The 13,626-nt window shown below is 36.4% G+C and overlaps 1 protein-coding gene across 1 annotated transcript; it reads right to left on the bottom strand.

Annotated features, from left to right (window-relative positions):
• LOC116245809 (disease resistance protein RGA2-like) lies at positions 1 to 6,211 on the bottom strand. The gene is made up of 2 exons (XM_031617374.2): positions 2,482 to 6,211; positions 1 to 80 (listed from the first exon to the last, which is right to left on the bottom strand). Exons 1-2 carry the CDS (start codon positions 6,209 to 6,211, stop codon positions 1 to 3), a joined length of 3,810 nt encoding a protein of 1,269 aa, XP_031473234.2.
• Between the last annotated feature and the right edge of the window lie 7,415 nt (positions 6,212 to 13,626).

Below are 13,626 nucleotides of genomic sequence, written 5' to 3' on the forward strand. Positions count from 1 at the left end.
CTAAACATGGAAGTGAACAAGCACATGATCAGGTGCAGCTGATTTGAGAAGTGGTGATGCCAAGATGACGACCAGCAAACCTGTTAAAAAAAAAAAAAGTAAGACATTTTTATTCAAAAGACAGCATGAACAGTTACATAAATATACTGCACTAGCTATATAAAATGGAATACAGTCAATAAAAACCGGAGTAGTAAACTAGAGTAGGCACAAGCCATTGAAGACTGAGACAAGCACTCCATTGAATGGTTTTCCTCATTTCGCATTAAGTTTTCATCGAGACATTAACAAAATTCTGGGCACACGTATTAAAGGTCAACTTTTTAAAACATATGACACATATCTTTGGTAACTGCTAGAAAGAAAAAGTTGGATGCTCCAATGTATTTGAGATTTAAATAATAAAAATAACTATTTTATAATTATTTTAAATATTAGCAAATATAAAAAGTTAATAGACCGACGCAGATGTCTCAAGTCGGTCTCATATAAATTAGCCATAAACAACCCTATAATACATGGCAAATTCTGCAACATTAATCCATGATCCACCTTTAAGAATTAACAAAATACTTGGATTTATTCTTTTAGGCTATTGGATCACTGCATTGAACTTGCTTAATTAGGAGTATAAATAGATAACCTTTTAGTTTTTTTTTTTTTTTTTGGGTTCACTCTATTTCAGTCCTTGAACATCCCAACATTGTTTCAGGAGGTTCCCAGAGCAATTTTTGGCTGAGTTTTGAAGTAAGATTATATATATATATATATATATATATAGAAAAGTTGAAATTAGCCAGCCAAGCAACTACTTGTATGGTTGGATGGTTTTTATTTTGTGATGCTAAAAACCATCACAAAAGGTGTGGTACCGTGGTTATTGATGTTCCTGCTGTTCTTGAAACACTGGTACCATTTAGATGTAATTTTTTGCTCAAACAAAGGAAAAAGTGTCACCACAATATATATATATATATGCTAAAATATCGGTGTTGAATAGGCCTGGCCACTGGCCGGGTACCAAGGCCGGTTGGGCTCAGGCCCAAGCCGAGCTGGGTGGAGACCTGGGATATCGGGCTGGGCCCGGGCTTCAGGCCCAACGGGCCCATCCAGCCCGGGTCTTATCGGGCTACCCGACGCCCACCCTTCTGGTTGAATTTATATCCAATTGAAAGCTAAGCAATTAACTGACAGGTCTGAGCTAACCGAGCTGCTTTTAAGAAAACTATTAAAAAAAATGAGAAATGACAATTTATAAATTATTTATTGGCCAAAGGCATTTATCTAAAAATATATTAATTAAACAGCAGCGGAGTTCGAAACTTATGACTAAGAAACAATAAAAAAAATTAACGTTTTTAAGGGGCACCTAAGAAAAACTGTTCAGAAATATCAAATATAAAGTAAAAAATTTTTGGAGTTGGAGTGGGAAATTGTCCATCCGTAAACCACACCTGCCTTTGTCCCTGCTACTAAAGTATGTTAAAGTCTATTATGAAAAAATTGGTCTTTTGTGATGTAAGATGGTGTGTGTGACAGGTTGTCTTTTTTTTTTTTTTTGTAAATAATCAATGAGGTTGATCAGATAACTTATTTACATTTTACATAATGGAACAACCTTATTTACATATTCACAAATTTTTGGTGGAAAATGAAAATGGACTTTCTTGCCATTTCCTTGGGAGGTCATACAGAGTGAGGGAGCGCGATTTGAAATCCCTTTTACATGGGACCTACGAAGGAAAAAAAATATTGGATTTGTGATACTCGGTATATAACTAAAACCTCATATTAATCTTCAATTGCGCAAGTCTTAGGGCGAGATTTCAAATATTTTCAACAACTTGAAGCATACACACGGCAACTTTTGCAATATTCTGGGGTCCTCCTTTCAGAATTAATGAAATATTTGGAGATTTTTTTTTTCTCTTTTTGGATACATAGAAGGAGCAGTACCTTTGCGTTTTCACTTAAACGACAGATATGCAATTAAATCACAAACAGTAGGCAATTTTTTTTTTCTTTTACCAAGAAAATTGAAAGCTTGTCCATATTTAATTCACACAAGTAAAAGATGTAAACGTTAAGCAGCTTGGCCCCGATAGCTTTTGCAACATTCCGGGGTCCACCTTTAAGAATGAAATATTTTGATTTTCAATTAAATCACAAAAAGTATGCGTTTTTTTTTTTTTTTTACGAAGAATATCGAAAGCTTTTCCATATTTAATTCACACAAATAAAAGATGGAGACGTTAAACAGCTTGGCTATGTGGGTGGTTCGTAACATTTTCATAAAAAATATTTATAACATGCTGCAGTTGGGAGAGATGCATACAAAATTAAGCGATAGGAAGTTGGGAACCATTGAACTCGTAAAAAAGAGAAAAGGGTGGTGATGAGACGTACCTCCCATATGTAGGCCTTGATGAATATTTTTGCTCCTGCTTCCTCATGTCGCTCCTAGTAGTAGTGGACAATTACCCGAAACCTGTAACCCATCTCCCAAGCGGACTTCCAGCCCCGCTGGTAGTGATGCCAGTTTGGGGCAATCTACAATTTCCAACCACTCAAGCTTGGGGAGGGTAGTCAGGCATTGTGGCAATGAAGCCACCTCTGGCAAATTGTGTAGTCTAAGGAATTTCAGGTGGACAAGGTGTTGGAGCTCGTCTGGCAACAATTTTAGGTTGGAACAGCCCATAAATGACAACTGTTCCAGTTTCGGAGGCACAGAGAAGTGTGTCCGCTCGGAAGGAGAACATTGTTCCTCAGTTGGCTGATCACTTAAATGTGGTGAATGCTTGAATAGTCCATCTAGGATAGCGTCTTCTAGTTGTCCAACAACAAGACGCTCGAGTTGCTTCAGTTTCTCCCATGGTCCGCACCACCTGCTGCTTGATATCCCATACAATTCCAAGTTTTGAAGGCCCGAGAGATGCCACAACCATTCAGGCAACAGACTTTGACCGGGCATACCCAATCCTAGTTGTTTAAGACGTCGAAGAGCTTCAATATGTGAAGTTGTAAAGTTGTTATGTGAATACCAATCCACCACGAGAATCTTGGTAAGTGAGAGCAACCAGTCAACTTGAAAACACACATTTGGACAAAATGTCACGCGAAAAACTTCAAGCCCAATGGGTTGATCGTCTTCCCTCCATAGAGCACGCAACTCCTTACAACTATGAATTTTCATGTCCCTTAAAGCAGGAAAAGAAGGCAATGTCCTCAATTTCGGACAAAAAGATATCTCTAGTTCCTGCATAACTAGCAATGTTGCATTTTCCTTTCTTTCGAGTGACCATCCTTCCCAAGTTTCACAATAACCAACTTTCACTTTCTCCAATTTGCCCATGAAAGTTAATTGTTTCAGTCTATGACATTCCATCATTGTCAACGATTTCAAGATAGGCATTTCAGGCAATTCAACCAATGCAGGACACCCACGAATTACCAGCTCTGTCAGTGCAGGGATGTTCAGTTCAGACTCTGCTTCTTCTTCTTTTTCTAGGAGAGCGCTCAATTCGTCACATAAATTGATCTCCAACCTTTGCAGACTGGGAAGGCGAGGCAATCTCTTCACCTTTAAACACTTGCTTATTTTTAATGTTTTTATGCAACATTTCTCTACTCCTTTTTCAAATCCTTCCCAATTATCTAAATTGCTCAGTTCAACACTCTCTAGTTTGGAGGAAAATGGCAGCCGCGTGAAGCATGCACATCCATCTATTACCAATTCCTCCAAGCATGGGCTTGCAGCCAATGTTTTTAGATGGCGACAATCATAAAGATGCAAGCACTTGAGCTTACTAAAACTAGGCAATGTCTCAATCCATGAGCAAGACTGAAATTTAATTGTTTCTAGGTGTACACAGCCATCAAGCCAATGGATAGGAAGCTTCTTTCCGCAGTACCTTGTCAAGGACAGAGACCTTAGGTTAGGTGGCAGCTGTAGTCGTTGAAGTAGGTGCTCTTGGTCTTCTGCTATTTTCTTTTCTTCTGATGTTTCTTCACCAATAATGGTCTTTCCAAATGCAAGATTTAAGTTTCCAATGTGTTCCTTTTCTTGCAGCAGAGCTTCACTTGCATCATTGACTACTGTTATCCTCTCCAAGTTTTCTATAGTTAACGCCCCCTTCAAATTGATCAAATTCTTCAACTCCTTCACATTGCAGCCAACATTAGCTTCATTTGCATGGCATATAATAAATCTGCTCAGGGTACGTAAACAAGTAAGCTTACCCAAACCTTCAGCAACAAACTCAAGCTGACGTGTATTTTTCAATAGCAGGTGCCTCAGGTTGCACAATTCTCCAATCTCCTTGGGCAGCTCTTTTATCCCACTGCCACTTAAAAACAATGATAGCAAATTCTGGAGTTTGCCGATTGAAGCAGGCAACTCCTTTATTTTTGTGTTCCTTAAGTCGAGATGTTTCAAAAGAAGAAGATCACCTATAGAGTCGGGTAGTTTTATGAAACTTCCTCCACTCAAGTCTAGAACCCTTAACCTTTTTAGATTATTTATGTACTTGTCAAGTGGATTCTCAGACAATGGTTTAAGACAAAGAAAGGTTCGTAGCACCTGATTCCTTTGCAATCCAATTTCATCAAGAGAACTAAGATCCTTACTTATTGTTAGATGACGTGTATTCTCATCAACATAATTGTGTGAATATTCTTTCCCAGCAACGTGTGCAGCTAAATCATGAACAGTGTCATGCATTTTCAAAAATAAGCCATCTCGATTTTCTAGCTGAAATAAGCAACGACCAAGCATCTCATCTATATGATGGTTTGCAGCAACCTCCATATTTCCTTCATTAGCATTCTCAACAAGTCCATGAGCCATTAAATTCATTATAAGCTGTTGCTTGTGAAATGTATAACCCTTTTGACACAAACTAAAGTATGTAAAATAATGTTTCAAAATTGGAGATAAATCATCATAGCTTAATATGAGCCCTGGTAGCAAACTAGAGTCTGAAGTTGTGGAAGGTATATTCAAATCCCAAATCTTGCTGTTAGCGATGAATTCCCAATCTTCTCTTCTCCTTTCTTTTGACCGCATTACCTTCCCAACAGTTTTAATTACAAGTGGTAGACCTCCACATTTTCCCACTATCTTTCTTCCAATATCTTCTAAATTTAGCCTCTTCAACTCATTCTCTGTCATCAACGCTTCATGCAAGAACAATTGCCAGCTTTTTTCATGCGTAAAACTTTTCAACTCATGCATGTAAACTGCTCCAATCCCTTTCGAAATGTGTTTCTTCCTACTAGTCATTATAATCCTGCTTCCAGGTGCACCCTCCTTAATTAGGATAGGCTCCAATTGCTCCCACCAATCAAGGTCCCACACATCATCTAAGACCAATAGAAACTTGTTCTTTGAAATTTTTGGATGGACCAATTGAGTCAGTGTGTTCAACTCAGAGACGTTGACCTCGTCCTTCTTAATTTGTTCGAGTATCTTTTTAGTGACATCTTGAGCATTTGGTCTCTGCAAAATGGAAACCCACCACATAGGTTCTCCAAAATGTTTCTTTACTTGATCATCATTGAAAATCATTTTGGCAAGAGTCGTTTTCCCAACACCACCAATACCGATGATGGAGATGATCGAAACATTACATGCCCCTCCACCCGTTGATGTGTCCTCATCAACTAGCTTTTGGATGAGAGTGTTCTGTTCAACTTCTCTGCTAATGATGTCTTCTTTATTTACGTAACAACTGGTTGCTGGATCAGCAGTTCTTTCTTTAGCTTTTGAAGCATATTCTTGAAGATTATTATTGTAACGATCTTTCTCTTTGGAAATTTGGGCAAGTCTCTCATTGATGGCTTTAATGTCTTTCCCAAGTTTATAGCGGAGAAGTACATGATTATCACACAAAGATGGAAAGTAATTGGCAAAGGGGCTGCATACCTGCTTCTTGTTATTCACCACCCTCTTTCTTTTGTTGATGTTAGCTTCATACTCATCAATAATGTCTTCGGCGTCATATGAAACATCCTTCAACTTCTCCAACCAATCCTTTAGTCCTTCAACCTCGAAATATGCCAAACCATCAACATATTTCAATTTTGATTTAATTGCTTCCATCTCGCTTTTCAAGTTATCTAGGTCCTTCTTGGCATTACAAAAGACTCCAACCTCATTGGAAATAAGGGCTGTCAACTTGTCCACCACTAGACCTACTAGTGCATCGGCCATGGCTGGGTCTTCTTCTACACACTGTTATTGTTCTGCGAGGCGAATAATGAACTTTAGAAAGTTCGTAACAAGTCAAGCCTTTTACATCTTCTATATTCCATAATGTCAATCCTGGCATCACCGCAGGTGCACTGATCACCCCACTTGATTTACGCACTCATAATTTTGAACCTTTTAAAAATAAAAAGGAGTAAAAGATGAAAAATGAACATAATTTCATCACAGCACTCTCTCTATTTTGGAACTTTAATGCATTGTGACATATATGGTGATGAATTTCTCGGGTATAATACAACAAAATTGTAAATCTCAGGAATATATCGAGAAAATTTTGGTAAATTTTTTTAAAAATGAAAACATTTAATAAATCCTGAAAATTATAAAAAATAAAAAATACAAAAGAACATGTAATTGTCGTTTTATACGACTAACTTATTTATCAGGTATTATACATGTTTTTTTTTTGAATAATACACGTTTTATGTGACATTGCAGTCTAATTAATAGGGCCCATTTGAATAGTTGGAACTTTATTGTAGATGTGGAACAAAAATCCAAGTTCAGTGGACTGATCATAATAAAACAAATGCGAAACTGAACACCCACGACTTTCCATGAATATGTGAAGCTTTACTTCCAGAACTTTACTTTAAGAAGGGGGGACTTCCATTGAGAAGCTTTGCGTAGTTTGTTTGAAAAAATCATGTATGGTCAAACTTTTCCTGCCAACCCATGCATACGTGGGGGCGATAAATTGAAGTTTATGGGAATTTATTCAAATTACAAGTGTTGATGACCGTAATTAAGTTTGGACTTCCAGACTAGATTAGCTAACGAGATTTTTCATGGTATTGTCTGGAAGTCCAACTTAATTGCAGAATAGTCAGCAGTTGTAATTGAATAAACTCCTATAAACTTCAATTTAGTGCCCCCACCTATGCATAAGTTGACAGATCATCTCAGTTGTTGTATAGACCTAATAAAAAATAGGTTTTCCAAGACCATGGAAACCAGATCTTGAAAGCTAAACTCACCACAAGTTTCTTAATCATTAGTGGATTTGAATGCGGTGACTGATCGGATGTTTCAAAGCATCTATAAGCTTCCTTTCAAACAAGAACCAATACAAAAATTTTGCTAAATTCTACTTCAGTTCCTAAATTTAAACTAATTATTTAATCACTTAAAATATTTTATCATAATTCTCAAATAGAGTTGGCATTATTCATGGGGCGGGCCCTTTTGAAATCCTGAAATGACTTTTCATCTTGGATATATGTTTTAGGTTCTCTCTGATTTGGATCCACTCCCAGGATGAGAATTTTTTCAATGACTATGTCCTTGGGTGGCTAAAGTTTTATCAATTTAAACCCTAAACTGTCCGTAGTCTAATCCTTAATCCTAAAAATACATGCATGTCATTCTACTAAATCTTTTTTTTTTTTTTGCTATAAGATGCTTATTGTGTCTTATAAAAAAATTAATTTTATTTCAGAGCAGTCTTTATGTTATGGCCCCTAACATAGGACAATGTGGAAGGGGTGAGAAATAACTAAAATGGAAGGCTCCCTTGTAAAGACAAAGGTGGAATAAGATGACAAAAACTTCCCTAAGCCGTCAGAACATGGCTTCCCAAGTTAACAACATAACACAAGAAAACTGGTGCAAAAATTTCATGTGAAAGTGCAAAAGTACCCTTCTGTCACACAAAAAAAAAAAAACGACAAGTTTTTGGAAAGACAAAAATGAAATTAAAAGAGAGTGAAATGGCTAGAAAGGACGTGTTTTTTTTTTTAAACTACAAAAACATCTCCATTCTTTGACTGCATAAGTGGCGGACTCATAATGGCGCAGCCAACCTTATCTGGTTTGAACAACCAACAGAAAAGCAATTTTGTCTTCAAGGATGAAGAAAAAAAGAAAGGAAAAACCAAACCAGGGAAATCATGCGTCGTCTGGCATTGTGCTGTTCCAATTTCCACCATCAGTTGGGTTGTTTCTGAATTAGGTTGTTGTGGTGCCCACTATAGAAGAAAAAAATGAGCCAATGAGACATATTTTTCTCAATATGTATGTACAAATTAGGTTAATAGAATCATTGTTGCATATAAGAGTATAGCACGACACCTCCAAGCTTACCGACCACGTTTCATTCGTTTTGCCATGATGAAACTATTTGATCCCTTGTCCCGTGAAAACCTATTATATATATATATATATATATATATATATATATAGAGAGAGAGAGAGAGAGAGAGAGAGAGAGAGAGATAGAGATTCCACTTAACTTAAATTGGCTCACGGACACTATAATTTATGATGCCGCAGTTTGTCCTTTTAAAAAAGATCATACAAAGGTTTGGTGATTTCTTGAAAACAGTTTTGGTCTGTCAAGGATTCAAGAAAGTGGGTTGAAGAATTAAATTAGTAAATAGGTTCAGCATTGTTGCTTCTCATTTTTTATTACTTTTTGTCCACCTCATTTTTTATGTCTAATACAGTACTTCCAACACATTAATTCAGTTATATTAAAAAAATTAGTGAGGTCATTTACTTTTCTAACCATATGTAAACTAGGATAGATGCCTTACTTCAATTATGTAAGAGCTTTATAGGACGCAGATTTCAAATATTTTTTAATAATTTGAAGCATATATATGCATGGCAAGTTTGCCTTTTTTTCGCCATATATACCAAGATACCGAGGGAGAGAGAGAAAGAAATAGGGAGCTAGTAAGATTAAGAGAAAATTAAAGGGCGAAATAAAGGTTTTAAAAGAGAGGAAATAAATATAAAGAAAAACTTGTGAGAGGATAACAAATTTTAAGTGAAAAATTAAAGAGATAAACAAAAAATTTTAAGAGAGAGAAAAAATAAAGAGAGAAACATGAATAAGAGAGCAATAGATTTTTAGAGAAAATTAAAGAGAAAAACAAAGATTTAAAGAGAGAGAAATAAATAAAAAAGAAAAAGAGATTTTAAGACAAAAATTAAATGGAGAAATCATGAATTCAAAAGAGAAAAAAAAAGAGAGAGGAAAATCAGTAAAGAGCTAGATATCTTAAGAAAAAAAATTAAAGTTAGAAATAGATTTTAAGATAGAGAAAGAAATAAAGATAGAAAAATCCCGCAAGTTATGCCTGGGTATTTAATTCCAGGTCTTCAAGAATGAAAGATTCCCACTTAGAATCTTTGGATAATGTCTCTGAGTTGAAGTTTATGGGTATTCAAATTACAAGTGATGATGACTCTGCAATTAAGTTGGACATCCAGACCAGATTAGATAACAGGATTTTCAAGGTATTGTCCTGGTAATTAAAGAATGGTGGCCTGGTCTCGCTCGCAGTTTCCATTTTGAGGCCCAATTATTTTTAAAATTACTTCCAGCTCATCTAGATTAGTATATATTAGCATTAGCTTGTGCTTCAAAATTTCTAAATATTGCTTACGATCTCTAAGCTTACGAGGCCCATTCTTCAGATCTGAAACAATTGAAGATATATATAAACTATAAAATATGGGGACATGGAAGTCCTTTCCGAAGTTAATTTCTCTTTTAGCGTGAGGCAAGGACTAGAAAATATATAAACAATTATTCATAATTATTTTATTGAAATTTCAGACGATGATCAATAAATACTTCTAAAAATGTATATATAGTTGTTATTTTCCAAAAAAATTGACTTCGACTCCAAGTTTATGTGACCTTAGATTGAAGTTATCGCAAGGATACTTTGAGGGTACGTAGGATGTGGTAACAACTCAAGTTTAGTTTCTTTCTTTGTTTGGGTTCGTCCAATCTTATTATTGTTCCACTCAAAACCTAATCTGAACTTGTTTAATAAGTAAAACATGTTTTAACCAAACATAAATCACATATATGATAAAAAACAGGGTTGTACGAGTAGAGCCCACTGAAGCTCCAATTGAAATTGTATATTTAAGCGGAAGCATAACTGAAAGCTCAAGCTTATAAATGAGTCAGGTTCAAGTAACGTGAACTCAACTCGATTAAACTTGAGTATGCCCATTTAATCTCTTTTTTTTTTTTTGTAATTTTCAAACTTAAAACAAAGGAAAGAGATCAAGTCAAATGAAGAGTTGATAAACGAGCTTAAACAAATTGAGCTCGAGCTGGTACCCAACGCATTGAGTCAAGCTCATGCTGACCTTATACAGTTCGATCTATATGAGTCAAACAAACCAAGAACGAGCTCGACTCATCTCATGTATAACCAGGGGCAGAGCCAAGGTAGGGCCATTTGTGCCTTGTCCCTACCTCAATTTTTTTTTTAATTTACATGTAAATTTCAAAAAATTTCACTTGTTCAATATAAAAATTTTAAAAAATGATATTTCGGCCCTAGTCAAAACTTAGAAAATTTAATTCAGCTCGCCTCATGAAAAATTTTTGGCTCTGCCCGTGTACAACCCTGATAAAAGATAAGCTTTTAGGGCACAGGAAATCAGAATTTTGAGAGCTAAAGTCACAGGCAAGTTTCTTAATCATTAGTGGATTTTCAATGCATCCAGTGATCGGATGTTTAAAAGCATTTGGGACAACCGAGTTTTGATATATAACAAACATGACTTGAATCGATTCTCATGCTGCAAACATGATAAAAAACAGGTCTAATGCATGAACGAAGGTATCCCACATGCATGAGATGCAAGAATTCCTACACTTTTAGAGGAGTTGAGGAAGTGAGGGTAAACTTTACCCTGTTTGTTGCACTACGCCGCCCTTGGGTGCCGGCTCAATTAGCCTCAAAGAGACCCAATACCCGCTGGTTTAGTAGCAGAAAATGCGTACACTAGGGAACTCAAGAAGGAGCAAATTTAATGGAGCACCTTATCCTTGGATCACTAATTCTCAATTTAAACTCTAAAATGTCCAAAGTTTAATCCTGAATGTTTTTTTGGAATTTGCACTGGAGCACCTTAATGCGGGCAACGTTAAAATATTATAGATGATTAAGCTCTAAAATATAGGCAAACGCATGTAATACTTAGATGGTATAAGAAACTGGCACGTAGACAACATATATCTAACTATAGCTGCTTTTATTATACTGCCAAATCTTGAGGGTGTTTCAATGAAAATTACTTATTTCAAAATTAACTATACGTATGATTACTGAACCTAAAGTTAATCACTAAAATTTGACGTCTATATCAGAAATTTTCCATCGTTTAATTTGAAAAGAGAAAAATACGGACTTGCCAGCTTCATATGGGCATAGTCTATAGAAACTCAGGTTGCGGAAAGCATTTCAGCCAAACCTTGTCCTCATATGCGAATGAAATTGAGGAGGCGACCGTCATTTACAAAAGAACGGGGCCCAGACTAATGACAATTTTGACCTCGAATTGCTTCTGAATAATGGATGCGTTATCCAGGGCACACAGCAGTGGTGGACCAGGTACGTACCCGTTATTTTGAGAACTATTACGGGCACATGCGCCATAATGCAATCCCCAGAGTCGCCCGCCTCTTCTAAAGGCGTTTCCAAAGTTCGCGTCCTAACGTGGAAGAAGTCAAACGCAAATTTCCAAGGACCAAAAGTACTGTGTAATAGACACAATTCCGTCCACGACCGAGAACGCCGCGACTAGTTAATATATATATATAGATATATGACCGGACCTGATGATTATAATTTTTTTTGTGTATTTAAAACTGTCTTTTCGATTTTCTATGTGTGTGCGTAATATTATTATTATTTGTATTTATACATATAGCATGATAATGTTGGACGCGCCTTAGAAAATATCCTGATTCTATTGCACAATAATGTCAGTGTCAAAAATTTTCATTGTTCTCCGATAATATTTTTACTACAGTGACCTCTTTTGCTGGATTCCAGCTCCTTCGTTGCCAAAAGCTGCACACTGTACATTTTCAGAATCAGAAGTTAAACGATGGAAAATTCCATCATGTGTCAACTTGTCTTGTGTGAACATAAAAGGGATTTGAGCAGCTTCACTTTTAATGCTTCTCATCTGGAAAAATTATATAAGGCTCCCATCTTATTTTATTAAGATTTTAGAAGATCGAAAAAAAAATTGGGAAAATTCAATGCATAATTTTATATTTAAAAAAATAAAGAGTCTGAGTTTGACCAAAGAAATTGTGGTCTTGCAGTTATCCTATTCAAAAATAGTTATAATATAATGAAATTGAAGCATGAACTTGCCACAAGATAGAACGTAGAGCCAACCCAACTCGTTGAAAAAATTAATCACTTTTCAATTTCTTTTTAAGGTCGTCCTTTGACTTGTGGCCGTTTTGCCATATCCATTTCTGCCTTTGTGCCTTTTACAAATCCAAAAGTGGTTTCTCCGTGACCTGACCTGTCTTGTTCTAAAACATTAACTATGTATATAATTGCAGAATTTTCAAAAAATATATAAATAAAAGACTTACAAAATCTGATGGTTAGTTTAGATATTTTTCAATAATTAAAAACGAAAAAAAGACAAATCAGAAATAAGGGCTAGTCATGGACAATGTGTCAACATTTTAACCCTCAAACTATTTTTTTTTTCTAAACATAAGTGTGACTACCCAACAATTCAAAAAGACGATGAGCCAAGCAATTCAAAACAATGAGGCGAACTTTCATTTATATAACCATTTTGTTTCATACAAATTTATATTTATGTGCATGACCAAAATGCTCCAAAATCATAACATTGATGCCTAACAAAAAGAAGACATCAATAAAACCAAAACATGACGCGCCGGCACTTCAGACGACAATCCCAAAACCTCCCTAGTAGGACGTGAGTGCAGCCATCTGCTCAACTTGTTGCCTCGGGTCTACCAAAACCTGAAAAAGGAAACAACTGAAGGCTCAGCCTTCGCAGTATGGCAACAAGCCAGGAGAATGCCAAACTCTCTCAAGTAAGGCTCAAATAAAAGAACAAATATCAACCAATCTATCGTTATGTCGTGTCAGAGTACGACACGTAAAAGCCACTTGATGGCCACACTAACACAACGTCAGTCACATGGGAAGCATGCTTAAACATAACACTTGCATTCATATCATTCACATATACATCAGTCACATGCATTCTATCATACACATTACATTGTCATTAACTTTAGTGCATTAACAGTTCCTGTGGGTGCAACACAGGCACGTGCACACCGCGGGTAACCTATAGCCGAGAGACAACCCCCGTGGTGGCCCATAATAGTATGGATCCATTTCACTCGCTGCAGCGGTAGAGCACTCATCCCTGGATGTGTGAAGTCCAAGGTGAGATACTCAGTCTTTCCTAGGACACCCAGGTTGGGAAGACGGGAGCCCAACGCTCCAAGCACATCACACAACAGAACCCTGGGGCCTTGCCTGCGCTCTGATAGGCGAGACCAATGGCAGAAAAAAAAAGGGACGTCTCCCAAA

The sequence above is a fragment of the Nymphaea colorata genome, chromosome 1 (assembly GCF_008831285.2).
Source record: "Nymphaea colorata isolate Beijing-Zhang1983 chromosome 1, ASM883128v2, whole genome shotgun sequence".
Lineage (NCBI taxonomy): Eukaryota > Viridiplantae > Streptophyta > Magnoliopsida > Nymphaeales > Nymphaeaceae > Nymphaea > Nymphaea colorata.

What these genes read in the sequence shown, in the direction of transcription:
- LOC116245809 (XM_031617374.2), bottom strand. Translation starts at nt 6,211, where the DNA reads ATGGCCGATGCACTAGTAGGTCTAGTGGTGGACAAGTTGACAGCCCTT. An exon ending in AGATGGGTTACAGGTTTCGG is followed by an intron (nt 81 to 2,481) that starts GTAATTGTCCAC and finishes TTTTTTTAACAG; the next exon opens with GTTTGCTGGTCGTCATCTTG.